This window comes from Apteryx mantelli, chromosome 3 (assembly GCF_036417845.1).
Source record: "Apteryx mantelli isolate bAptMan1 chromosome 3, bAptMan1.hap1, whole genome shotgun sequence".
NCBI lineage: Eukaryota > Metazoa > Chordata > Aves > Apterygiformes > Apterygidae > Apteryx > Apteryx mantelli.
This window is the reverse complement of record NC_089980.1, coordinates 57,777,499-57,805,365: the sequence shown is the minus strand read 5'-3', so window position 1 is coordinate 57,805,365 and position 27,867 is coordinate 57,777,499. Positions and strand designations below refer to the sequence as shown.

General features: G+C 43.0%; 2 protein-coding genes across 4 annotated transcripts in view; one reads left to right on the top strand and one right to left on the bottom strand.

Annotated features, from left to right (window-relative positions):
• Positions 1-1,980, top strand: part of PCNX2 (pecanex 2) — a 166,267-nt gene extending 164,287 nt beyond the window's left edge. Inside the window, exon 34 of the mRNA XM_067293462.1 lies at positions 450-1,980. Within this exon, the coding sequence (XP_067149563.1) occupies positions 450-623 (174 nt within the window). The 3' untranslated portion in view covers positions 624-1,980. The remainder of the gene's footprint in view (positions 1-449) is intronic.
• On the bottom strand, positions 1,163-27,489 carry NTPCR (nucleoside-triphosphatase, cancer-related). Of its 3 annotated transcripts, none has more exons than XR_010883723.1 (6): positions 27,289-27,489; positions 24,666-24,828; positions 23,408-23,504; positions 19,912-20,121; positions 7,238-10,574; positions 1,163-7,108 (listed from the first exon to the last, which is right to left on the bottom strand). XR_010883723.1 is itself a non-coding variant. In XM_067293461.1 (6 exons), the coding sequence occupies exons 1-5, from the start codon at positions 27,320-27,322 to the stop codon at positions 10,506-10,508; spliced, it is 573 nt and encodes a 190-aa protein (XP_067149562.1). In that variant the 5' UTR covers positions 27,323-27,489; the 3' UTR covers positions 1,163-7,108; positions 10,489-10,505. The 3 variants fall into 3 exon arrangements, 2 of the variants coding, with proteins under 2 accessions (XP_067149562.1, XP_067149561.1); XM_067293461.1 differs by having other exon boundaries at positions 10,489-10,574; XM_067293460.1 differs by lacking the exons at positions 1,163-7,108; positions 7,238-10,574 and adding an exon at positions 18,469-18,652.
• Positions 27,490-27,867: the final 378 nt, after the last annotated feature.

Below are 27,867 nucleotides of genomic sequence, written 5' to 3'. Positions count from 1 at the left end.
TAACCTTTGCAAACTGATAATTGTATTCAGTTATGATGAAAAGGTTTCTTTGTATGCTGAATTTAAAATTTGGTGTATAAAGCTAGTCCCAGAGCAACTTGGTCTAACTTAAAAGATAGCCCTGCTTGGAGCAGAGCACTGGCCTGGATGACCTCCGGAAGTCCTTTTCCATGCAAATTATGCTATAGCTCTTATGTACATGTACATCTGTGGTATTATACCTCTATCTCCTAGTCTGCTTTTCCTTCCAAATTTGTGCATTATTACACTGAGACAAGTACCTGTTCACTCTTCAGAAGTCTCTTGTGAATAATGCATGTTAAGAACCCCATGCAGTTTCACAGGATGACATTCCTAAATTTTTTAACTTTTTCACCTGTCACTTCAAAACATAGGTGAAGTGTAACTTAGAAATTCCCTAAACTAGTTGACTCTCTCTTTCTTTAAAGCAACTCACTGAGACCTGCGAAACAACCGATGCTACAGACTCCAGACCCCGAAGAGATGCAGGCCCTACCTGTGCCATATTCATGAGTCAGAACCTGGAGTGCAGAAGGGCCAGCCAAGAAGATATGGCCCTGGAAGACACAGCATCTCAGCAAAGTCTGTCTGAAGAGCAATAAGGACTATTCCTAGAGCAAGGGCCACATGCTTCTTAAAGAAAGACAAGTTAGGTCAAGGAGCTGCAGGTGGGTTTAAGTTCTTTCAAATTTAACAAGCAACCTCCAAATCTTTATTTTTCTAACTTCTAAGCAAGAATACTAGATGTTCTCCAGCTAAAGGCCTTGGCACAGAGGGGGTTGAAAGATGTCCTAACAAAAAACAGTGCCACTTCATCTCAGGTCCTTGTAAATCCTAGAACAATAAATACAATTTATTTGACATTCCTTCCCCTGCAGAGGTGTTGACACATTTGTGGTGGAACTTAGAAAAGCTTAAAAAATTTGTAACGGTTGGAATCAAGAGTGAATACAATGGGAAATATTAATACAACTCAGTGAAAAGCACACAAGATATCTCTTCCTTGCCATAATTAAACAGCTGATTGCATGTGAAATAACTGGCATTTGATATATAATGTATAACAAATGGCAACTTTGAACAGAAGCAATGAATACATAAAAGGACAGTACAATATGTACTGTAACAACAGAGTTAAATCTTGTTTTTTCTTCAAAAGCAAATCTTTATTTTTCTTTAACATGTTATGCAGGTGATAATCATGAACAGCAACTTAGCATCACAGATTGATATACTGCATGCAGCCATATTGAAATATTGTGTGACAGAACCACGCTACACAGATTAACAAAAGTCAAGTTTGAGAAAAGAAAGTAGCCAGTGCATGGAAAGCCTTCACAAAGCATATGGTGCCCCTTATTTGCAAAGAAAGCAGCTTTGCAGAAACAGCTGCTCTTACGTATAATCTCATGCTCCTGTTTGGTTTACAGCAGTGTCTCTCAAATTCTGGGCAGCAGCCCCTTTGGGAGTTGCAAAAGGGCCCAAAGGAATCCTCCTCAAGGACACAAAAGTGTAAAGCAGGCTATAATTATTGTCTGCAAGTGTTTGCATCAGGAAGGTAACAGCTAACTGCCTTTAATCGTGGGACACAGTTCAGTGTCCACAAACACTTATAGCCAGTAATTACAGAGCATTCTGATTTGCCTCCCCCAGAGGGACTGAGCTGCTGCCAATTTAATAGTTGCATGAAGACAAATGTAGCAAAGAGGGAGGTCACACTTTCACAAAGTTTGAGAAACACTGATTTACAGGAATGTATGACTATTTTGGAGGGCAAAAGGCTACAACAAATCCTTGCTGTACTACAACGTATACATGCACACGCACACATTTGTGTGCATTCTCCTCATTCTTTTTTTAGTTAAAAAATTTGCAGCTATCAGTGTCTTGCTGTTCCTCTTTACTGCAACTACCATAGATTGTTACTAATTCTCATCAGGAAAATCTGCAGCCAGGCTATCTTTTCCCAATTAACAAGAAAGATTTAACAAGAGATGCTGTAGCTAAGTCTCATTACCTTTAGACAATGCACTGTTGCATTCTGAGCTTCCTACTGTGCCACACAATATTATAAGTAGTAGAACTAAATAACATCTAGTGAAAATAAAGTGATCCAAGTATGTTTTGTGTGGCAGCAGTTTTTGGGTTTTCTTTTTTATTTTGAATTACTTTTACTTGCTTTCTGATTTATGAAATTGAGAAATTTACTGCTTTTCTTTCACCTCACATCGTGATGAATTCTTTATTTATAAAGCTCTGCATGAGCTAGGCAAATCCCTGCTCATGTTCACAAAGGCAAAAGCAGAGTATTAATGTATGGCCTCTAAGACACATGGTCAAGATGCATCAGAGTGTGGTTTAGACACTACTAGTGTTGTCTCCTGCATCCAGGTGTGGTGTGAAAGAGGAAACTGAATTCAGCTGCTCTTTTCTGACCACTTCTGGCAGGTATTACTCTCTCACCACCTTGCCAGTGGAGTGCTACGTATTCTCCATTACAAATGACAGATGGACATTATACAGATAGGTGGTGGGCTCTTCCCAACAGCTGTCCCACATCTGCCTGTGGGGCTTCTGCTACAGGTAATGCTGATGTGCTGGTCAGATTTTACACTGCAGTCTATTATGATAAACCATCACCAGTTTGTCTTCCTAAATGCTGCCATGCATGGGGGAAGGGAAGGCAGTCAGCTGCAGAATTTTATAAATAAAGAATTCATCACAAACTGTTCCCATCCTCCAGGTATGCTGAACTCTTCCATATTAAGTTATCCTCACTTAGGCCTCTAATTTTCAAAGCTCTAACTTAAATTTGAATTAATTTCCATCAAAATTAACTAACTTGGACTTCCAGTAGTTCCATCCAACCTAAATTGTCCTATGAATCTAATTTAGGCAAACTAAACCAGATTAGGAAACAGCTGCACAACCTCTTCCTCTGGCAAACTGCTGGGCCTAGTTACCACTGACAGAGGCCCCGTGACAACAGGAACATCTTCCTCCTTCTTCTGTCAGAGGCTCTCCTGGCTCCAGAGCCTTTGTTACTGCACCCTAAGGAAATGCAGCCACCTCTCAGGTCTTGTCTTAGTTCAGGCCACCAAACCCTGGAGCACCACTCCTTGAGGACAGGTACATGCAGTAAAGCCCAGACTCCTGCTACCACCAGAGAAGGCATGTCCTAACTCCTTGTTTGTGCACAGCACACAAGCAGAGAAGAACAGGATCCAACCAAAGATTCAAACAGTTTGAGACTGGACTTCTTCTAAAGTAACTAGTTACTTCTAATATCCAGGTCTTACAGTTTGTTTTGTTTTGAAGTTGTTATTGAAGCATGCTGCATTGAAAAAGAAAAGACTGACCACTGACAGTATCAATTACAAAAAAAACAAGAACAAAAACCCATCACCCAAGATGACAGAATAAACCTGCTCCCAATTGTTACATTTCTTCGTAATTTTGGAGAGAGTCTGCTGGTACGCATAAGACTACTGCTATTTTCAATGTTTTTAAATATGGGCCAATCTTACAGAATAAGCAAATGTGATGGTTAGAAATTATAAAACCTGGAATCAGGTAAGAGGTTGTATTGAGTAAACATAGTTTGTGATTAAAACAAGAACAAAAAAACCCAAAACAAACAAAAAACTCCACACATCAGGTAACTACCCTATCATAACTGAAGCAGAGATAGACCCCTCTTGCTCTGTAGGTGACAGGAAACGCATGTAAGGCTCCAATGCACACAAAGCTTACAAATGGGTATTTAACTTTTAGGCAGGTCCTAATTTCAACAGTAAGATCCTCAGAACTACTCTGCGTAGCACTAAAACATATCAAAGTCCATAGGAGCCTACATTTTCAACACTAATGTCTATAGATAAGCAAAAGCTTTAGACATACTTTGTTTATTCTTGAAAGCCCTAAATAGTTTGACACTCACCTCACACAAGATTGTTTGAGTTGCAAGGTGGGCATTTGTCCATGACCCCTCAGGGACTCCATTTATCAGGCAGTCTGGGGCTCTGCATACAAAGCAGAGGCACCTTTTAAGTCAGATGCTGCACTGAAAGGTTTCATGGTGGCTAAACCCATTGTTAAACTTGGTCCTAAATTTATTCAGCTTGAACAGTTTGCAAACATTACGTTTGATCTGTACCATAGGCGTGACACATGAAGGATGGCCCTGACTAACATGTAAGTACCTCTTATATGCAGTTCCAGTGTGTGTCAGTTTTGAAGATTCAGGTGCTATGCTTGATTTTTTCCAGAGCTACAATGGTTAGAGAGGCCACTTACTCAGCAGGCACCGAAGAAAGAAGCCTGCTTGATGTACGTTCAGCCAGTTCTGAACCTTTTTGTTTCTGAAGCCTGAAATCAGTGATATTCCCATCTTGCTAGCAGGCTCTACTCATCCTTTGAGTAAATCAAGCACTCAATCCACCAGAGCAGTCAGTACATGTGATTTTTTTCACAGAAATGTCAGAAAGGAGGAGGCCCTATCTGACCCCCAGATTACATCACCACAGCTGAAAAGAAATATTGTGAGTGGTTTTATGCTCAATGGCTGGCTCAGTGCTGGCCCTCAGAACAACAGAGCAGTGTACCTACTGTACAGCAGGCTGCAGGAAGGAGTATAATGAGTATATGGTAAAACAAGCACAAATACAGTACTTCAGCCTTCGCATTAAATGCAGGATAGCTGCCCCCTTCTCATTTTGTTTTCCAAAACCTTTCTTTTCACTAATTGGCTCTTGTTTATATCATTCTGTAAAAGCCAGGTGCTAAGCTCTTAAGGGTGAAACATGGCCAGAAGATCTGGTCAACAGATTTCAGTAACATTCTCCCAAAGCCAATCACAGGCTGCTGAACTGCTCCCATCCTCCAGGTATGCTGGCAAGCCCCCAGGCTGGCCTTCAGCCCAGCTGCTCCCTACCACAGCAAGTAGCAAACAGTGTCAGATAGCATTTACAAAGGTCATTTCCGTTCATCCCAAGCTACAAATGCTGGAGGTCCTGCTGTTCCCTCTATTTTGAGGTGTCTTACAAACCTATTATATGTGAAGAACTGGAGTTTCTCGTTAAAGAGCCTCACTTCATTTCTATAAGACAGAAAATCTTGACATCACATTGCATTTAAGACAAACGTTAGCAAAGGACTTACCTACCATTGCAATTCTTTTTCCCCTGCCAAGACTGCCAGATATTCTCAGTATCTATGACATTCTGAAACCATCAAGTTCTTAGGAGTCCTTGCAATGTCATTCACAGCTTTTTTTTTTTTAAAAAAACAACATTAGAATAAAGCAAGAAACAGCATCCGCATTTTGCTCCAGCCCACCTACTGACTGCTCCTCTCTTGCTGGGGAATTTAAGTTCAAGATTAGCTGAATTCTATGCAGCTCATTTTAGAAGATTAGAGTTACCAGTAAAATTCTCCAGCATGCAATAATCATCTCATCAATACATATTTCTTAACTACCCAATTTGTGCCATTTTTAGATTCCTCTCTGGATTGGGAGTTGGTATTTAATTACGTTTCACTAGTGCTTGTACATCCTTAAATCTGCAAGACAGACATACTACTTATAATTAACTTTGCAGTAGGTCCAGTGTTAAACATTCACCTCTCTTATTCAGCCTTCTTTTAGTTTTACAAGTCAAAAACGGTCTAATGCAAGACAAATAATGCAGGCCCTGTTTATGCCATGCTGTGTGCAATTTTATGTTGGAATTACAAACCTCCTTGCCAAAAATGTCCTTGATTCTCAGGCTTGGAGAGAATAATTGGTACCTCATATTCTCCCCTTTTTTGCACCAATTAAAACCTGCAGGTGCACTAATGTTGTCATCTGGAATCTTGCTGGTGCATCAGAGGTTATTTTCACTAAATGTGTGCTATTAGTAAAATTAGCCCATCAGGGTAATTGCGAATGCTGTTTGTTGTTATAGTGCTCTTAAGGCTTTCCAAATATTTTACTAGTGCAAGACCAGACAATAAATTTCTACCTCTAAAGTAAACACAGCATGTCATAAAAACAAAGTTCAGTTGGAAATACTACTTTCTCATTCACTTGATGCATATTTGAAACAGGTGAGTCATTACTTTGGAACTGACTCAAATTTAAAGGCCAGAAGCAACTGTTAAGATCACCTAGGATCTCCTTCTTAACACAGGCCATAAAACTACTCTCTTTATTTCTCTTAAAAACATTCTCTAGCTCAGAGAGAAGACGATAGGCTTAAAAAAAGAACAACAAAAAAATTGAAGACTTTTGGCAATCTTGGGATAGGTAGCAGCAAGCAAGATCCACTGATGTCAGTTGAAAAAATACCCTTTCATTTGAAGGGGGCGATGATTCATTCAGAATTCAAGTGAATGAAAAGTCCACCTCCATTTTGGGTAAGTTGTTCCAGTGACTAATTACCCTCACTACATAAGGTCTTGTATTGTGAGATAAAACCTTAAAAGTACTATCAGCCCACTGTGCTGAAATTCCCCAAACTTGTTGCTATGAAACATTTTTTCAGCAGGTAAATCATTTTAGCAGCCTATTATATTCTGGGACAACAGCAGGCATTATGGCATTATACGCGGGGCAATATATCCACTCTTAAGAGGAACAAATATTACATAAAGTGATGCACTCTAACATTTCCAGATGAATTGGAATTTGGAAAACTGAACTTCAGCATCACTCCAGAAAGAAACCGCCTCCCCAACCTCTCCAGAAAAGTGGTAAATATCTCCATTTTATTTATCTTGATAGGTCAGTCCTTATTTAAGACTGAACCGCAGTCCTGATTCAACCTTGCTAAAATTTTGTCATGCACCTCAGTGTTGAAGAAAAATGGTCTTTTTCTGAACAGCTGTAGATCATTTCAGTGCTTCACTAAATGCCAGCTAAATGCTGGATGGAAAAAAAAAAGCACTTGGTAACAACTGCTTAACCATTGGAAGAACTATTCTTTTGCAGTACCTTTTACAGCTGAAGAGACTTGACTTCTCCCTGTAAAACAGTAGGAGATACCTTAACATCCAACATTTAAGAGTAGAGAGGCTCCTGCTCAAAAGTCTATGGCACATCGCCCTGGGGGAAAAAAAAAAAAAAAAGTGCTTTGGTCCCAATTCTTTCATCTCTAGCAAGGTACCTCAATGGTGTTTTAGATTTCAAAAAAAAGTCCACTGTAGGACTGTCCAGGCATTATGGTTTAGATACCTGTATTTCAGAAACATCTAGATTATAGCTTCTGTTTAAGTCTCCTTTCTGAATGAGGTTTTGGCTCCCTTCCAGTAGCTGTATTTCAAATACACTGGCATATTTAAATAAAATCAGAGTTGTCAGTGTCCTCTCCCTGTTCAGCAAATTAAAGCAAAGGAATGAAAGAATCAACTAATAATTTTACATAGTCATACAATTCTGGGCTGTATACTTTTTTTTTTAAATGAGTCTCTCACTTCTTCAGCTTTATACTTTGTTTAATAAAATGTCTCTAGGTAAAGTAGGAGCAAATTGTTCCCCAAGCAAAATGTTCTTCCACCCTGTCTTACCTCTCAAATTCAGTAAAAGGAATTTTCATTACGTTTCTCAATGTATTTGAGATTAATGCATTCACACCCTCTTTAGAAGGCATACTTTTAACACTATTACTCCTGTACATGTAAAGTTGCAGATGCAAACTCCTACTTAAAGTTTCTATGCATATAAAATGGAGCCCACACAAAGGCATATGGATGACTGCAAAAGTCTGACCATGAGTCTCATGACCATGAAATGAGCTACACAGATCTGATGTTAATACAGCACACGGTGGGAGGAGGTGCCCAAGTATAAAATGGTTAAGACTGATCACAGAACTACCTAATACCAGTACTGTAGCAGGGCACAGTGAATTCCCACTGAGTTGTTGTGCATGAGGGATGAAAATTTAAGGGTAGGAAAGAGCACAAAAGGCAAACCAACTTTGCAGTACCAGAGGTCAAAAGCATTAGTACTAATTACACAACTGGACCATTATGTCTATGGAAGACACTCACCTCAGCACACAAGACTTGAGGTCCTTATTTCACTTGGTCCTAAAAAACACTATTTACTTAGGCTAAGGAGCCCCTTGTTTTAAGAGTCTCCTGCTACAGCAGCAATGTGGAAAGCAGCTGCTCCACGTGGCAGGAGCTGTGCCTCTTCCTGTACTGAGGAGGAAAACATCCAGCCTCAGGTTTTATCCAGGGCCTTGACTGTGTGTAGATTTCTGGGAGGCAAGTCAGCAGTTGTATCATTTCTCACCTGTATTAATCACTTCTGAGCTGCTGCAGAAAGGGTACTGGCAAAGAGTTCAAGTCTGAGCTCCCTCTTGAATGCCTTGCAGTAGCCCTCAGGTAGTGCAGGCCAGCTGCCTCTACTTTTCTTACTGCAAATCTTGACACACTGGCTTCATTCAATAAGAGCCCTCCAGATAGCCATGGAGAAAAGCTGCTACGACTTTAGGAGACAAGTACACTGAGTACCCTCTACAAAAATACAAAACAAATTCCTTGCATGCTTCTTGTCACACAGTCCTTTCAGGACCAGCAAGCTCAGTGGAGCCATACCACCGCAGTCAACACTTAGGATGGGAACTAGCCCACTCAGAAGGGAGAATTCCTGCAGCCCCCACCAGAGCCAACATCTAGGGGATGCCAGGGTAGGAGTCATGCTTAGACGTGACCTTTCTTTCACACAGGTTGCATTTCCCAGTACCAATCTGTTACAGCCAGAATTTGGAGATATCCATGCTTCTTGTCCTACACACAATAAGCTGCAAGTAGTAATGAAGAGATTAACTATACCTTCAGGGCACAGTCTTATTTTGAGAACAGCAGCCAGGAGCTGCACACACCCAAAGGAGGGAAACTCTGGGAGGAATTCCCTAACCCCCAAATACGATGAAGTAAACAGTGTCATCCGAACTGTGCAGAATGGTGATATAATGGGGCAGCTGGGGAATAGGACCATATGTACCTCATATGGCCTGTGGAGGGACAATGTTTGCACAAGACCCTCACCCTGAATATGGGAAAGAGTATGGATGGTCGCAGCATGCTCCCACCTGTTCCCAAGGTACCTGTTAAAATGCCTGTCCCCATCTAGCCCCAAAGAACTTTTGATGCCAGTTTTCATAGAAATAAATAACTAAATGGTTGTTTGAAAATGCCTTTAAATACTATGCTCATTTTAACAGTTGTTGAACTGAAAAGAAAAAAGTTAAGAACAGAAAAGACTGAATTCTTAACATCATTTTACAGCCAGAGATGACTATAAATCATACAATGAACAAGTGTGCACCTGGGAGGGAATTCTGTTTTCATAACTTGCAAAACTGATTAAGTGGTAGCACTTTTCCTGAACACATTTGCAAACCTCCTAGGGAAACACATTGTCTAATACTCTCAAAAACTTCTCATTTCACTGTTAACCATGAAGCATGCACAGAACTGAATAAGGAGAAAAAAAAAACCTATCAAGAAAAAAAGTAAGTATCAATAAACCATAATGGATTGTAAAACCTATACAGACAAATGCAGAATTAAGTCTATCCTGACCTATTAAACTCCACATGAAAAACATGTCATGATTTGACTATGCTTCATGGACCTTAAATTTTAGCCTTTTTTTTTTTTAAGGGGGATGAGAAGCAGGATTGCCATCAGAAACTTCAAAACAAACACAAAAATACAACCTTTTAATCAACTATTGTCTGGGCTACTTAAGAAGAGGGTGGAGCTGGTTATTCTTCTTTCTTAAGTAGAATTTTGTAAATTCCTCTTGGGATTACAGTAAGTTTGCTTGCAATTTTGGGTAACCCTTCTTACACTGCAATTAGGGAGGGTGTGCTGGGAAATCAGGTATTCCTTCCATCTCATGAACCATCAGCAGCCCTGCTGAAACACACTCTTCTGACACACCTAAACTGGGTCGCAGTTAACAGAGACATAAAGCAGGCAGAGCACACACACTTTCTGGGTACAGTTCTGTTCCATCAGAGTTGGACAAAGCTCCAGGTACTCAGTGCACATTACTCAGTGGGACTTTACCCACATCAAAATGCTCTCTAGACAGAACAGTCCATGTCACATGCTGAAGGATTAAGATCTCTATCAGACATAGCTCCAGTATGTTTGACAGTTAATTGCTTTCACATGGTGTAACTAGGATCAGAGTCAGCCACTTAACTTTCAAATATCCAGATTAGAATTTGATGTTAACTACAGGTATTTGATGTTAACTACAGGTCTCTTCAATTTTTTGATAGGCTTGTGAACTGAATAAACAAGAATCCTACTATCTCATTTTTTACATTTTAAAGTATTGCCAGCTTTACCTTGCTTACCCTGGAGGATCCAGTAAACCCTCCAGTGGCTTACACAGGAAGGACAGACTCTAAAAGATCTGCAAAATGTAGTATTTTGTAAAAATAAAAGCTTAGTGTTTACAGGCAAGAGAAGGGTCTTCATTTTCTGCAGGATTCCACAGCTGCCAAGATGTCTTGCAAAATGCTGTTTCTATTTTCCTTATTAACCTAGAGAAAGAGAAATTAAAACTGATGTGATTTGATAAATAATCCCCATATCATGGCTTCCTTCAAAAACAAACAAAGCAGAGATTCAAATGAATTTCCTTCTCAGTGGAGAACCCTTAAGTGTCAAACACCTGCCTTCTCCTGTTACTGAGAACACAATAAGCTAAACCCAGAAACCTGCATACATAATTGAATATTCAGTGATCTTTTTGATTTAATCAGCCACAGTATTTTGCAGTATTATTCAATGCTTGAATAACTAACAAGAATCACTCAAAGAGCCACCTTGTACTTTCATCATTACTAAAATCCTTTTCAATTACCAGATATCATTTTCTATTAAAGAGGAGTTCTTATTGCCTTCAGTAGTTGAAAGGATTATATTTATTAGGATGACATACCCAGCCAAACACACCTTCAGTGAAAAATTCAGTGCTTGACAATGCAACTGTGTATTCGGAGAAACCTTATCATCACAGGAGAAAAATACCTTGAAAGAGTTGCTGTGTCAGAGGCTTGGACCCAGACTGGCCCTCTGACAGTAGATGCAGCTCTACAGGTCTCAGGCTGCAGGGAGTGCTTGGGGCCTCTCCGGGAGGCCTGGGCTGGCAGTCAGCTGTCCTGCAGGAGGTGTGCTGCTGTTGACGAGTTGTGTTGTCAGGTAAGGGAGTTACGGGAGGAGGTCAGTAGGCTGCGCAGCATCCGAGAAGCAGAGCAAGAGATAGACAGGGTATTCTCGGAGACTGTACAGCTCCAGGAGTCCCAACCCCCTGCAGCAGTGGAGTTGCCAGAGGGCTCTGTGCCGTGTGAAACGGTACAACATAACATCATAGAAGAAGGCTGGAAACTGGTCACTGCTCGTGGGAGGAGAAAGGCTCCTACTCCTCCCAAAGACTTGCAGCTGAAGAACAGGTTTAGTGCCCTCCAGGATGAGGAGGAGATGGGCATGGCTGCCAGGGAAGTAACCGGGACAACAGACCCTGTGCCCTACCGGAACACCCGGAAAAAGCGGCGGGTGATTGTTGTGGGGGACTCCCTGCTACAGGGGACGGAGGCATCTATCTGCCGACCTGACCTCTTGTCTAGAGAGGTTTGTGGCCTGCTGGGGGCTCGTGTGAGAGATGTCATGCAAAGACTGCCAAGACTCGTCCATTCTTCGGACTATTACCCACTGCTGCTCTTCCATGTGGGCGCCAATGACACCAAGGGCAAACTGCAGACCATCAAGCAGGATTTCAGAGCTCTGGGGATGGTGGTCAAGGGTCTGGGAGCCCAGGTCATCTTCTCCTCAATCCTGCCAGTGAGGGGGATGGATGAGAGGAGGAGGAGACGGACTTTCCAGGTTAACGACTGGCTGCGCCGCTGGTGTTGGCAACAGGGTTTTGGTTTCTACGACCATGGGACCCTGTTTGAAGATCCCCAACTGCTGGCGAGAGATGGGATCCACCTCACGAGGCGGGGCACGCGGGTCTTTGCCAACAGGTTGGCCAACCTGGTAAGGAGGGCTTTAAACTAGGAAAGATGGGGGAAGGGGAGAGTTATAGTGCCAGGGTAGTTGGCAAAAGACTGCTCAAGTCAGGATGCCTCCAGCAGGTGAATGCAGCCAGGGAAGTGCGCATGGGATGTGGCTATGGAGGACCCTCTTGTATCCCTCCTGGGAAACCTGCATGCTCGATCACCTCCCTGAAATGCCTGTACACCAATGCACGCAGCTTGGGGAACAAACAGGAAGAACTAGAGATGTGTGTGCGGTCGCAGGGCCATGATCTCATTGCCATTACAGAGACATGGTGGGATAGCTCGCATGACTGGAGTGCTGTCATGGATGGCTACGTACTTTTTAGGAAAGACAGGCCAGGAAAGCGAGGTGGTGGAGTTGCTCTTTATGTGAGAGAGCAACTGGAATGTATTGAGCTGTGCCTAGGGGTAGATGAAGAGCGAGTCGAGAGCTTATGGGTAAGGATCAAAGGGCAGGCTAGCATGGGTGACACTGTTGTGGGTGTTTACTACAGGCCACCTGATCAGGAAGAGGAAGTCGATGAGGCCTTCTACAGACAGCTGGAAGTAGCCTCACGATCCCAGGCCCTGGTTCTCATGGGGGACTTCAACCACCCCGATATCTGCTGGAAAGACAACACAGCTAGGCACAAACAGTCCTGGAGATTCCTGCAGAGCATTGGTGACAACTTCTTGACCCAGGTGGTGGAGGAGCCAACAAGGAGAGGTGTGCTGCTGGACCTCGTACTAACAAACAAAGAAGGACTGGTGGAAGATGTGAAGGTTGGGGGCTGCCTTGGCTGCAGTGACCATGAGATGGTGGAGTTCAGGATCCTGCAAGGAGGCAGCAGGGCACCAAGTAGGATCGCAACCCTGGACTTCAGGAGAGCAAACTTTGGCCTCTTCAGGGACCTACTTGGAGGAATCCCATGGGTGAGGGCCCTGGAAGGAAGGAGTGTTCAAGAGAGTTGGTTAATATTCAAACATCACTTCCTCCAGGCTCAAGAGCGGTGCATCCCTATGAGTAGGAAGTCAAGCAAAGGAGGTAGGAGACCTGCATGGATGAGCAAGGAGCTCCTGGCAAAACTCAACCAGAAGAAGGAAGTCTACAGAAAGTGGAAAGGGGGACAGGCCACTTGGGAGGAATATAGGAATGTTGTCAGAGTATGCAGGGATGCGACGAGGAAGGCTAAGGCCCGTTTGGAATTAAATCTGGCTAGAGATGTCAAGGACAACAAGAAGGCTTCTTCAAATACATCAGTAGCAAGAGGAAGACTAGGGAAAATGTGGGCCCATTGCTGAATGGGGTGGGTGCCCTGGTGACGAAGGATGCAGAGAAGGCAGAGTTACTGAATGCCTTCTTTGCTTCAGTCTTTACTGCTCAGGCCAGCCCTCAGGAACCCCAGACCCTGGAGGCAAGAGAGAAAGTCTGGAGAGAGGAAGACTTTCCCTTGGTGGAGGAGGAGTGGGTTAGAGATCATTTAAGCAAACTTGACACCCACAAATCCATGGGCCCCGATGGGATGCACCCACGAGTGCTGAGGGAGCTGGCGGATGTTATTGCTAAGCCACTCTCCATCATCTTTGAAAGGTCATGGAGAACAGGAGAGGTGCCTGAGGACTGGAAGAAAGCCAATGTCACCCCAGTCTTCAAAAAGGGCAAGAAGGAGGACCCAGGGAACTACAGGCCAGTCAGCCTCACCTCCATCCCTGGAAAGGTGATGGAGCAGCTCATCCTGGAAGCCATCTCCACGCATGTGGAGGAAAAGAAGGTGATCAGGAGTAGTCAGCATGGCTTCACCAAGGGGAAATCATGCCTAACCAATCTGATAGCCTTCTATGATGGAATGACTGGCTGGGTAGATGAGGGGAGAGCAGTGGATGTTGTCTACCTAGACTTCAGCAAGGCTTTTGACACTGTCTCCCATAGCATCCTCATAGACAAGCTCAGGAAGTGTGGGTTAGATGAGTGGACAGTGAGGTGGATTGAGAACTGGCTGAATGGCAGAGCTCAGAGAGTTGTGATCAGTGGCACAGAGTCTAGTTGGAGGCCTGTAGCTAGCGGTGTCCCCCAGGGGTCAGTACTGGGTCCAGTCTTGTTCAACTTCTTCATCAATGACCTGGATGAAGGCACAGAGTGCCCCCTCAGCAAGTTTGCTGATGATACGAAACTGGGAGGAGTGGCCGATACGCCAGAGGGCTGTGCTGCCATTCAAAGAGACTTGGACAGGCTGGAGAGGTGGGCAGAGAGGAACCTCATGAAATTCAACAAAGGGAAGTGCAGGGTCCTGCACCTGGGGAGGAATAACCCCAGGCACCAGTACAGGCTGGGGGTTGACCTGCTGGAAAGCAGCTCTGCTGAGAAGGACCTGGGAGTGCTGGTGGACACCAAGTTAAGTATGAGGCAGCAATGTGCCCTTGTGGCCAAGAAGGCCAATGGTATCCTGGGCTGCATCAGAAAGAGTGTTGCCAGCAGGTCGAGGGAAGTGATTCTCCCCCTCTACTCAGCCCTGGTGAGGCCACATCTGGAGTACTGCGTCCAGTTCTGGGCTCCCCAGTACAAGAGGGATGTGGCACTACTGGAGCAAGTCCAGCGAAGGGCCACAAAGATGATTAGGGGACTGGAGCATCTCTCTTATGAGGAAAGGCTGAGAGAGCTTGGCCTGTTTAGCTTGGAGAAGAGAAGGCTGAGAGGAGATCTTATCAATGTGTACAAGTATGTGAAGGGAGGGTGTTGAGAGGATGGGGCCAGACTCTTTTCAGTGGTGCCGAGCGACAGGACGCGAGGCAATGGGCACAAACTGAAACACAGACACTTCCATCTTAACATGAGGAAAAACTTTTTCACTGTGAGGGTGACAGAGCACTGGAACAGGTTGCCCCGAGAGGTGGTGGAGTCTCCTTCTCTGGAGATATTCAAAACGCGCCTGGATGCAATCCTGTGCAATGTGCTCTAGGTGACCCTGCTTGAGCAGGGGGGTTGGACTAGATGATCTCCAGAGGTCCCTTCCAACCTCAGCGATTCTGTGATTCTGTGAAAATAAGACTACTTCAAAAAGCCGGGGGGGGGGGGGGGGAGGCTTTGTACTACAGTGAGGTGTGCCTTTAGTTGACCAGTCTATGCAAATGCTGGGCTTTAACACCAGTACATGTAAAAACCCAGAGAGTCAAGTGTCCTGTGTTTTGCTGGGCCCATCTGCATTGCAGCACCTGTAGATAACTAAAATGCCAAGCTAGGCTAGTGAGCTCAGCTCCTGGGTGCAGCAGCAACAGAGCACAGAGCTGGGGGGGGAATTACCCCCCTTCACGGCAGACTGGATCTGCTGCAGTGCCCACAGACCCGCAGTGCCCCATGCTGTGTGCCTGACTGCAGCATGCTTAACCAGAGACAGGGACTGGCATGGTGAAGGTTAAAAAGCAATTGTGAAGCATCAGCAAAAGCTTCATTTAGAAAGCTTCAGAAATTCTCCCCACTGCTCAGACCCCTGCAGAGAGGGCAGGAAGGGGTCACACAAAGACAGATGAGCCAAAAAAAGTAAGGGTGTTCATATTTTTAGCAAAGTTTGAGAAATGCTGCTTTTGAAGAGGAAGGAGATGAGACAACGCAGTATGCACAGGATAAAACTTTCAGCCAGGAAGGCTTCATTGCATCCCCTGTAGCTGCATTTAAAATCTCGGCACATGGATTTGTATCCCTTCCTGTACTACAGTTAATACTCAACCAGAGAAAGTCTTTATTTTTTCATTGTAAACAAACTGGTGACAGTCCTACCGGAGGAATTTGGCCCTAGGCACCTATTACTACTTACAGTCACAGACATCCTATCCAAATCCTGGAAACCAACACTGTAAACCTGAAGAGACAGTGAAGGGATCTGTATCACTTGAATTCAAGAGAGCACACCACCATGGGACTGCCAAAAAAAGTGAGATGAAAACAAAAGGGGGGGGGGACAAAAAGGAGGAGGGAGGGAAGCAGGCAGGCAGGCAGAAGGGTCTGCAAGTGTTACTGTTTTTACTGAGTATCATTCTAACACCATTATAAGATGAACAGAAAAACCTGCAGCAACAAAGAGCAAGACAACAAAAGATGGAATTGCTCATTAGGAAAGCTACTGTGGGACCCCAAGGTACAGAAGGCATAGATGAGCCAAACACTAAATCTCACAGCAAGTGCCCTGATATTCTGACTTTCAAAGGACCTTCTGAACATTTAATAGCTCTTCCCACTGTTTCACAGCCAACAAAAACAATACTACGTTTTATCTGTCCCTTTTCCATACCTACAGGCCAGAAGTCCAGAGAGAGCATCAGAGAGAAGGTGCCAAGTGCTGGGAAATTTTCACAACTGCTTTGCAAAGGCTGCTTGATAGATAGCAGTGTCCTCTTAAGACCTGGAGACATTGTGTGCAGGCAGCCTTCCCAGACAGAACAAACCTGCCAATAACTGCACTGAATGTACAAACAGATGGATAGATGTTTAGTCGGGCAGCTGAAAGTATCTGTAGATACTGCTTTTACTAAGCATTTAGGTAATTAGGCACCAAGACTCCAAGCGGGCAAGAGTAGAGAACAAAAGTTTTTTTCCCCCTCAAAGCCTCAAGCACTTTCAAATAAAACACACTTGTGGAGTCTGTTCAACTAGAACCTTTTCTTCTTTGGAGGAAGAAAGAATGGAAAGAATTGAAAGAATAAATCCATATTCCCCAGCATGTATCAAAATAAGCTGACAAAGCTGGATCAACAATATCTCAAGCATTTGATTTTAAAGATTTTGTATCTAGGACCTCCCACTTTACTAGATTCAATATTGACAGGACTTGACATATAATTACCAGATGCCACAAAACCAAATACCAGGTAGCTATACCAAAAAAATAAGCCAAAACCCAAAGTTTTGCTTCCAAAACAAAAAGATAAAATGTGAAAGATGGAAAGAACTTTGGTAGATAGGGACTCCACAAAAGGTCATCTTTCAGAGAGATTATTCCATAGGTCAGATGTACTTCTGTCCATGACAGATATCCTGTTACATTCATTTTATGTATTTTACTATATGAACTTGTATCATGGACAATGACACAAGCAGAAGTGAAGATCCCTGGGTATCACTGCAAGAAAGTGAACTGCTTGTGACAGAAGAGGCACCATTTTGTGTCCAGCATTAGATTATTGTTCCTGCTCAATATGAGACCAGCTGCTGGGCATCACCTTTCTACTGCCCTGTAATGGAGGGCATACATCTATCCTACAGTAAGAGCTGCCAGGATTCTGACGCATTTAACTACTTACTTTTTTTCTTAAAAAGGCACACACAACCAAACTTCACTGACAGGTTTCATGGAAGCAAAACCAGTAGGTGGAAACATGGGAGAAAATGAGTATGTGCCAGCTGCTAAGGATAATCTGAGCCTATTTAAGACACATCTGCAAAACTACACAGACCCAAGCAGTGCAAAAAGAGCCCCTACGCTTTTACTGAAAAGTTTCATTCTCAGCAAAATGAAATTGGGCAAGGATGGAAAAAAATGTGTTAAATATCAGAGTTCCCATTGTTAAGTGCTCTAAAGGTAATAAATTAAACATTTGGGACTAAATCCTCAACTGCTTTTAGGGCATCTGGGCCCATTTACACCAACTGAGAATACTTTCAAGACAGAAGGGACTGTAAAACTCAAAACAGCTGTCTCTGTGCACTTAGCATCAAACATCAGAACTGCTATAGTGACACGAAGAGAAGGATCAGAGAACTCTGCTAAGTTACTATGGAATTAAGTTGCATTCAAGTAAGTGACAAAGAAGAAAAAACTTTTTTGGAAGGTGGCTGCTTACTTCTGCATGCTTCCAGGCATCATAAAAGTTAGCAAGATATGACTAATCATGAACTATTTAGGCACTCCACATTCTCCCCATGCCACGGCCCTGCAAGAACGTAGCTGGTGATGCAGTATTTACTTCAGCCAACAGCACATCTGACTCCCCAAAGGCTGCTTCTGTTCCTGCTCATGCACACATTTTAACTAGCTGGGAAAGAGCATGCAGAGTGTCACAGGAGCAATCAAGACAGATGCTCTCCTATACAACACTTCAGCATAGCAGGTCTCTGCCGCCTGGGAATTACTGCAATCTGTCACAAATTTCACACCCATGCTTTTGGCTAAAGGACTCACCAGAGAACTCTCCATATTTAAACAAAGAAACATCCTAATCTCCGCAGCATAAACAAGAGAGCTCACTGTTTAGCAAAGCTAGCTAGAGCAGCCTGCAACCACTGCTGCAGTGAAATCAACAGAAAGACTTCAGCTGGCTGTCGTTTGCATTTAAGAGACATAGGTATTGGCAGACTGACACACCTAACAACCCGGGGTCGAGCAGAACATCAGAACATCACCTGATATAAAGTGATCCTGGCAGTCTCAAAAGCTCCCTTGAAAAGCCAAATGCTGTTTTCCAGTGCTCTGTTTCCTCCCCTGAGGGGACCAAACGCACACTATTGCCTTGCTATGAGCACATCCTAAGCACCAAGACACAGTGTTGTTTTCAGGGAGGCATTCTCCATTCCCTCTCCCCCAGCTGTACCGCTGTAAAGCAAGTCATACAAAATTCACATCCACACACATGCCCAGTTCAGTAGCCTCACTGCTAACACACATCAGCATGGAGATGGGAAAAGTGGATTTTAATCTCTGAAGGGAAAGGTGGGACTTGAACGTGTACATGGGGAAAGGAATCATCTCTTGTCTTTGCTCTTGAGATTGCTTCAGCACTTAGTTGAACAGGCAATGGATTTTTCTGAGGACTGCAGTTTTGCAAGTCTCACTTTGAAAAGGGGGGGAAAAAAAAGTAGGAGACTTTGCTTTGTCTGCAGTAAATAAGACCACTCAGTATAAAACTGTTGAGATATTGTCTTTTCCTTCCTCGTTCGCTCGGATCACAGCAAAGTAGGCATTCTCACTGTGATCGGCTTCAGCTAAAGAGCAGGCTGCAACAGTACGCTGCTTTAAAGCATATTACCTCTACTAATAAGCCAGGATGTGCAACTTCCACCTTACTGAATGTGTAGTTTATAGAGATTAAAATTCAGTTTGGGATATACAGCTTTGTTTTCTACTAGAAACAGTAAACACTGAGCAGAAAAATAAAATAAAGGGATGTGAGCAATATTTAGCCTGTTTTTGTAAAGCATCCGGGACACTTACAGATACTTAGCAAATCTCAGGCTTGTACTGCTGTAAACAAGCTATGTTTTGTTGGGGTGAGGTTTTGAGAATTTCTCCCTAGATGATCAGAAACGCACTTTGAGGCTCTAATATTCTGAAAACTATGTCTGTAAAAATAACATAATAAATTCCAAAATTCGTTCAGTGACTCCAGAGAAAGCGCACTCCATTTACAAGTGTCTTTCTTCTAGCAATCGTTTCTGCAAATTCTACTGCTGCCTTTTTTTTTCTTGCATATGATTACTGGTAATATTTCTGCAAGCCAGTCTGCACAAAAATCTGACTATACTTTAAAAGATTTAACTCTTAGGAATACTGAATACTTATGTGGCAATAATATTACAGCAAGAAAACCTTCAAAAACAACCATATCATTACTTCTACAGCCTTTCACAAGCAAAGCCAGCTGTGTAAAACTGCTACAGTAAGTGCCAACTGTGATTTTTTTTTTTTTAAGGTGAACATCTGCCCATTAAGAACTGAATGGAAACTACAAAATTAATTTCATATGAGCTACCCACAGCTATCCAGTGGTAGCAACAATTAGTTTTTAAACAGAGCCAAATACAAACCAGCAACCTAGAACAGAAGGCTCTTTAAGAATATTTAATACTACTCACATTGAACACTTTAACATCTTTTCTACTTCTTATTTCTTCAACAAGATCCAGCGGCTTTCCCTTAGGTATTGGAATAGTTCCAAGTATCACGGTCCCTGAACCAGTCAGCATTTGACGAACAGCTTGAATAAAAGACTGGCTGAAGAGTTCCATTTTACCAATCTCATCTATGACGCAAATTTTTTTCTCTGCATCACTGCCAAGATTTACCTGTGGAAAAGTACATCAAAAGACTGTAAACAACACTGAAGTTAGAACAAATAACTGAAATAACCTCTATTCTAATCAAAAAGATACCTCCAAAAGAAACCAATTGAACTGTAACACTAGAGGGACTGGCAGAGTCAAAACTGCTGTTGGTCACTCACAGGCTTACAAACCTGCCATTTCTATTTCAGCAAAGATTTTTTGCAAGATTAGGATTAGGAATTTTATTGTACGTTGATATATGTGAAGATATTGTCCCATATATAAAGTTCATGCTTGAACTCAGCACAGCAAGTTACCTTTTCAGCATCAAATGGAAGCAGTTCTGACTGTGTCAGCTGAGTCCCTAACACTGCAAATTCAGGCATGCACTAACCCTTGCAAAAGTGAACAAACCCAGACTGGTCCCAGGAACTTTAACTCTCACTCCAGTACTTGCAGCATCATGATAAAGTTTCAAGAGGTCAAAACAGTTTGTCCAAGGTAAAACAGCAAGTCAGTAGCCTAAGTGTAAACAGAGGAATGCTGACATCTCCATAAACAAGAAGAACATAGTCCTTCACATTGTGCCTTCCTTTTCTGTCTGATCTACAGCTTTGGCTCTTGCCACAAAATTGACCTGAACATCAGATTTGAGATTAGAACTTTACACAAAAGTAAGCAAGGCAGAGGCACAGTGCAATAGAGAGTCTCTAGAATTAGGGAAAAACAAAACCAAACAAACAAAACCCCCCACAAAAACCAAAACCAAGACCCAAATGAAAAACCCTCCAAATGAAAAACAAAATAAAAAGTGCCAAGAAGGTCGAATATAGCATTTCTCTCAGAACAGCTAACTTTTTTCCAGTTTCTTTCCTCTCTCATGTCAGAATAATTATCTTTCTTCCATTCTATTCTCCTTACATAGCTTACTCTATAGTACCAGCCATTCACCTGAATCATAGGATATGCACCATATTAAAGATTAACCACAATTGTGGTTGGTTTGCTTTTTTTTACGAAATGAATACTGTTCCAAGCAGTACTGTGCTGCAGACTGGTGAGCAGCAGGGAAGTCTAGGGGAGAACACAGGTAATCACCACTGGGAGCAAGACAACTTGAAAAGTGAAGGAACTACTCAACTGAAAAGGAAGTGCACTACCCATCCTGTTTGGAAGAAAGTAACTGAGAATTGCACTCCATTATTTGAAGATACGAGAAGCAAATCAACTCAAGTCAGAAAGCCACCATAAATCCATGAATAAATACTGATACCAGCCATATTATACAGAACCTTAAGAAAAAAAAATCTAAATGTTTTCCCTTGTGAAGACAAAGTATTTGCTTCTGGGAAAGTGGAAAAACTTCATAACATGCATCCTAAAATCTTTTCAAGCCAAGTCCCTGCTGGGCAGCTGTTTTATCTAAAATCCTTTCATAGATCAGTGAAATAGAAAGCCAACACTAGTCACTAGGTCACACATTGAGAAACGGAGCTTTTTGCTTTGAAAAGAATCCCCAGTCCTGCCTGGTAGAGTTTCCCAAGCTTGAGAGATCTTCTCCTCTAGGATCTGTTCCTGTTCTTACTGGAGTCAATGCGATCCAAGCCTTAACAGCTGAAGCTGTCCCCAGGACTAAATAGCATACGCCTTCTCCTGGCTTCTCTGAGCAAACCAGACCATATCCTTGGTTCTCCTGCCTTCATTCTTCATTTGTCTCTTCTTACTGCAGGTCTGTGCTCTTCCTCTCTCACTCTCCTCTCATTTTGTACCACCTAACATGCATGACCACATACCCACCAAATCAACTAAGAGTACTTTCAGTGAGAATGGTCAAGCACAATTGACCACTACTAACACCCTCTACTACTAAAGTCTCTGTTGGGGTTCACATAACTTAATGCAGCAGTACAAGGATTCAGAGGACAGCCCACACTTAATGAAGACTTTTTTGTCTATTTAAATTATCAGCCTATTTACTAATATAGAAAATAAGTTACTTTGAAATTAAACATTAAAAATATATATATATACACACACATTTCTCCCATTCTATACATATTCCCTTTCTCCTCTACCCCCAAAACCTTTGCTTCCCTACTCTTGGACTTTTACGTTCCTTGGCAAAAAACAAGGAATGGATCCTCAATCTCCTTTTTGCTCCCTGCACTTCTTTCTTTTCTTGTTCTTCCAAAGTTCCTTACTCCTTGGCCCTTTGAGCTTTGACAGTGTAGAAAATCACAATAGGATTTTTCTAGTAGTACAGCTCAGCAGCTGCTGTACACAGTTTGTAAGATGTTCCTGCCAACATCAGATCTGTTCTTGTTTAATTTTGGAGAGGGGAAATGTTAGGGTGGGCAAGAGGGAGGAAAAGGAAAAAGGGAAGGAAAAAAAAATCATAATACCTCTTGCACTATTGTAATAGCACGTTAGGGGAAGGACAGGAAAAAGAAAGACTGTGTGTAAAGGAAGGGATCACATCAGATATATCAAACCAACTCACTGTACAACAGCCAGCTGTTGTTTCTAATAAAAGTTTTAAATGAGGAAATATTATCTGTATTAGTGTGTATGTGCCTGGAACTAGAAACTGTAAAACCAGACCCCAATTTATACTACTGTGTAGTTGTGAGATTCTTTAACCCAATGTTGCTGGCAAACTTTAACTTATGGAATGTGCCTTGAGCACACAGTATTCAGAAAGAAAAAACAATAATCTAAAATAAAAAGCAGGTCCCTCTATTGTCGCAGCCAGAGTACTCATTGTCCTGCAGGCTGAATTTCAAATTATCGGAAGGCTATTAAAACATAACAGTCTGCAGGTACTTATACAGTGGTAATTAAAAATAATTCCTAGATTCAAGAAACAAATACTGTTTCTACTGGAAGAAAACAGGCATCAGCACAATAGAGGAAAAAGATTTTAAGAGGAGGAATAGCAGCAAAATCCTTTTTCTTGAACCTGCTGACACATCCCAGTTCTGTGTGGGTAAAGCCAGCTATACATTTCATATTTGTCTTCCAATATGCAAAACAGTGGCTTCCTATTACCTGTCTCTCACTCCGAGGAGGGCCTGCTCACAGGAGGATGTCAGATCAAGAATGAGAAGGGAAAGTGAGCTCTCAACCACCACTATAAGCACAAGAGAACAAGCTAGTTTTGCCCTCCAGCTCCCTAAAGTCAATCAGAATCAGTCAAACCCCAGAAAGGTCATTTATTATCATCAAAAACTAGGGCATATAAAGGCTTTTGAATAACACTGCTCATCCTAAAGCCTCCATCTTTCAGCAGCTTTAATGTAATACTCACATTTCTCAGCAAAGGAAGAACCAACTGCTCAAAGGAAACGACGTCTACAATATATTGTCCAACCCGACATTCACGTCTTGAAGTAGAAGAATCAGAACTGAATTTTAAAAAGAAACAATTCCTCCTAAGTAGCATGAGTTTAGTGAGAATTTACTGCAGTCAATTAAAGTGGATTTATGAAAATTGTTATCCTAATAAGTCAAATTCCCCTTAATTCTTCTAAGAAAAGAAAATCTGCAAACTACACATTAAGTCATACTGCAGATAGTATACCTTCTGAAGATAAATATACCATAAGCTACTTTTGTACTATGTAAGCTTAAATTTGAACATTGTACCAAAGGATAATGGGATCTAAAAGCCAGAAGGTATGTTTACACTGAAATCAAAATACACGCCTGCAGTTCATGCAGGTATATGAGCAAGCTTTAAATTAGGTAATGTGACACTGAAAGCAGCATCATTGCAGTAGCTCAGGCTCAGTATGGGATGCAAAACCTTTAAACAATCTTGGGAAAATACTCAGACAGCTTGCCTGTGCTGCATCACACTATCCTAACCGAACTTCCTCCATTGGCAGTATTTAAACTAGTTAGTCTGGTCAGCTATGTCTGAATGAGGTGCAAATGCCGCACCTAACAAATCTACAGACTGAGTTTTGTAGGAAGCATGGAAAGCTAAGTCAACAGAATCAGGAACGACTGTGAGCCCCTCTGCAGTTTAGATCTCTTAGTAGGGCTCTAAAACCCTCATTTGCTTAAAACTCACTTGTGGGATTTGTGGGCCAGACAGTGGCTCATTAAAATAATGTTATATGAAACTTCCCTTGATTTTCAGCTTCTGTCCCCTTACATTAGCTAATGGAAACAAGTAATTTTCCTCCCAGCTTTTTTTTTTTTTAAGAAACAATCCTGCCTACTACAAGCTAGTCACTGTGTCCTAAAGAGACTTGACTCTATAAGAGCCAACAGCCTGTATAAGAACAAGGGCTCTGCAATGCTTCCCGTGTATCATGTGTAAAACACACAGCAAGGGAGAACACCCTCCAGCACATTTCCAGTGTTTCACTGTGCAACAGAGCAAGTGTTTACACATACAGTACAGACATTAACCAGAGCACGAGAACTGAACAAAGAACCTGACCACGAAAGCTTTAAGTGTGCTAGATATCACCTTATGGAGGAACATTTAACAAGCTGACAAACTGGAGGACAAGCCTAAAACAACAACCCCCTTATAGCAATTAAAACATCAGTACCTGACTCTAGATAAAGGTCCTCGTTTTCCAGAGAGAGCGACAACATCAAATCCTGTTCTCCTGCCATCTTCTCGGACTTCTTCTGTGTAAAATCCATCAATGGGAACCCCTGTGGATTTTAGAGCTTGAGTGACTTTCCGGATCAAAGTAGTCTTTCCAATCCCTAAAAATAAAGAGAAAGCAAAAAGCACACAGTATTAAACTTCTTTTACACTAAAAGTTCATTTTTAAAAACCATGCCAATGATTTAGCAGAAACGTGGATTACTTTCTAAGTCTGCAAATTCTTTAAATGGTAAGAAAGGAAAGAACAAAAGCATCTATAAAAATGCATTTTCTACTAACACCGTAACAATTTATTAACTTTTAAGAAGTATGCCTACAGCAAAGTCACAAGAGAATGGTACAAACATCCCAGGCCAGCAGTGAACTTGTTTGCTTAGATAGTGCTGAGCTCCAGGCAGGCTACAAAGCCTGCCCCAGTGCAGGCAAGAACAAGAACAATTAGCCTAGCTTAAGAGCCAAGCAGTTATACAACTGATATCCAAGCTAGCTGGAAGTTAATGATGGGCCTCCCTTTCTATCACCACTATTCATTACTGCTAAAGAGCACAGCTGAATTCATTCCCTTTTTAGATCATTAGGTCAAAACTGACCGCAACTACAAGGAGCCTACCTTCCAAAGGCATTAAGCACATTCAACTGCTACTGACGTCCTAAAAATCAAAAGAACTCAATACTCTCAAGATATTTGGTCCTACATGGCAAATATATATATATATATATTTTTTTTTTCCCCCAACAACAGGAACAGGCTTCTAACATATGATAATTGAAACAAGAAAGGTTTTGACTAGACGTATGGAAAACCTGATTCAGTATGAGGACAATCCAGCACGAGAACAAGTGGCCTAGAGAGGTGGTGCAGTCTCCATGCTCGGAGGTTTTCAAGACCAGGCTAGATGAAGCCCTGAGCAACCTGGCCTGACCTCACAGCTGACCCTGCTTTAGACCTCCTGATGTCCCATCCCACATGAACTACCCTATGATCCTGTAATCCATTCTCCTACCCTAAGACAGATCCTTAAAGTCCTTCCTATCTGATGCCTCCTTTGACATTTGTTTGATATACCTTCTACTATGTGAATGCTGGCCACCTTCCAAACACTTTCTCTTTTCCCACAAAGGAGCTAATTCTTTCCTTTGCCATTGTACAAGCACATTCCTTAACAATCTCCTTTTAAGCTCAACTTTATCTCCTCTCACAAAATCCAAAATTATCAATTCATTGATTTCATTCTTGTCAAAAAATAAAAATAAAAAAATCAGCCTTAGAAGACAGAAAATACCCAGCAGAACACAGCCTTAAATTCCTGGAGTCAAGGAGTATAGGCCAAATGTAAGATGCCTAAAGAGGCTGACAGAAATCTTTTTCAAGAAGATGTATATACCTCATTTCTCTCTCAGGTTTTAAACTGTTTTAGGAACTATTTTCTTAAAAGTCAGTATCAATGGTAAAATCTTCTGTGGCTTCAAGGGCATCTAGTCAAACTGTTAAGCAAACTTTTCATAACTGAAGCCACAGGGATTCCTGCTGTCTGGACAACAATAAATGACAAATGTGGCACCATCACTACCTACAATCTTTCCACTGCCTTGTCCCTACAAGGGAATTTATACTAATTCAGCTAAGTAGATTTGATATCTCTAATTTGGTTACCTTCATTCAATACATTGCCAAAATAAGTTAAAGTCATTCAAACTAAGTTTAAGAAGACTTAAAATTGAACATGTATCTAATTAAAACAGTGCATTCAATTTCAGTTAAATGAACATAGATGAGGCCTAAGCAGGCCTAACCTCTGTGTTCCCCAGTCAACTGCCTTTATTCAAGTGGATGCAAAAAAAAAAAAAAAAAAAAAGTGCATGAGTAATATACCACTATATGAACCTTGGAGCACTTTAAGTGAATTCCAGACAAGACAAATATCTGCAAAAGGTTCGCAAAAAGGAGAAGTAGGCCCACTGCTTTATTTCCAGAGTTCTATAGCAAGCTTTGCGATCACAATAGCTGGTTTATTTATTAACCTTATAGCTCAACGCTATCCCCTATGCGACCTCCACAATAATTAGATTATTCCACCGTGATAAACGACTCCCTCCCTCCAAACCAAGGCCGGCCCGCCCGCGATACTTATTACCCCCCCTCCCCCCCGTAACTGTGTGCTAGGTAGGCTGGAAGTGCTAAATCATTACAATTAAGGCACAGAGAGAACGAGCCCTAAGAAAATTATTAATGACTACAGTTTAACTGAAGGGGGATTTGTCACCCAGGGATTTTTCCCACCCCACCAGCGCGGGGCAGGATGCAGGGACAAAGCAGTAGCACCCGGAAACGTGCAGCACAGGGGACTGAGCCAAGGCCAGAGACGGGCCACGAGTGTGAAGACGCCAGGGAACCCAGCAGCTCCGGCCCAAGCGGTGACAAGCGGGGAGGGAGCGGCGACACTGGCAGCGGGCCGCAGCCCCGCGCCCCCGCAGCCAGGGCCCAGCCGGGGGCGGCTGCCGCCGGCGGCCTCCCCGCTGCGCCCTCGCGCCGCCCCGCACCGGGGCTGCTCCGTTACCTGGGGGTCCCGTGAGGAAAACGTGCTTGGACATGGCGGCCGCCGCGGCCCGCTCCCCGCCCCCCGGCAGTGCCGCGCCGCAACACCGCCCTCGCTCCGCTCCGCTCCGCCCCGGCCCCGGCCGGCCCCGCGGCGCCGCCGCCCGTGCCCGGGGTGGTGTTGGGCGGCCCCGGACCTCGCTCCCGGCCCGGGGCGCCTTAGCGCGGCCCCCTCGGGCCCTTCCCGCTGTCTGGACGGTGCCCGAAATGGCCGCACGCAGGGAAGGCGACTGCGGTTAGGGGTGGCTCCGTGGTTTAAACCGTAACGGACGGCTTGAGATTTTAACCGTCCGGTCGCAGCGCTCGGGCGAGTCGCTGTACGAGGAAGTCGGTTTGCCTTAAAAAAAAAAAAAGTGCCCATTTCCCGCCCGTGTAGCTGCTGAGACAAGCCAGAAAGCCCAGAGTCCTTGGTTTCAGTGGGAATATCCCCAAAATCCGGGATAGGGCTTACCGAGCCTGTCCCCGAGGGGCAGGACTGGCCGGGTGGGCCGGGGTGTCCCCAGTTGGGACGCAGGTGTCACGGCTGCTGTGCAGGGTGTCA

What these genes read in the sequence shown, in the direction of transcription:
- NTPCR (XM_067293460.1), bottom strand. Translation starts at nt 27,322, where the DNA reads ATGTCCAAGCACGTTTTCCTCACGGGACCCCCAG. An exon ending in GGACCTTTATCTAGAGTCAG is followed by an intron (nt 23,505 to 24,665) that starts GTACTGATGTTT and finishes TTTAAAATTCAG; the next exon opens with TTCTGATTCTTCTACTTCAA. An exon ending in AAGATGTTAAAGTGTTCAAT is followed by an intron (nt 18,653 to 19,911) that starts GTGAGTAGTATT and finishes CTTGCTTTACAG; the next exon opens with CGGTACAGCTGGGGGAGAGG.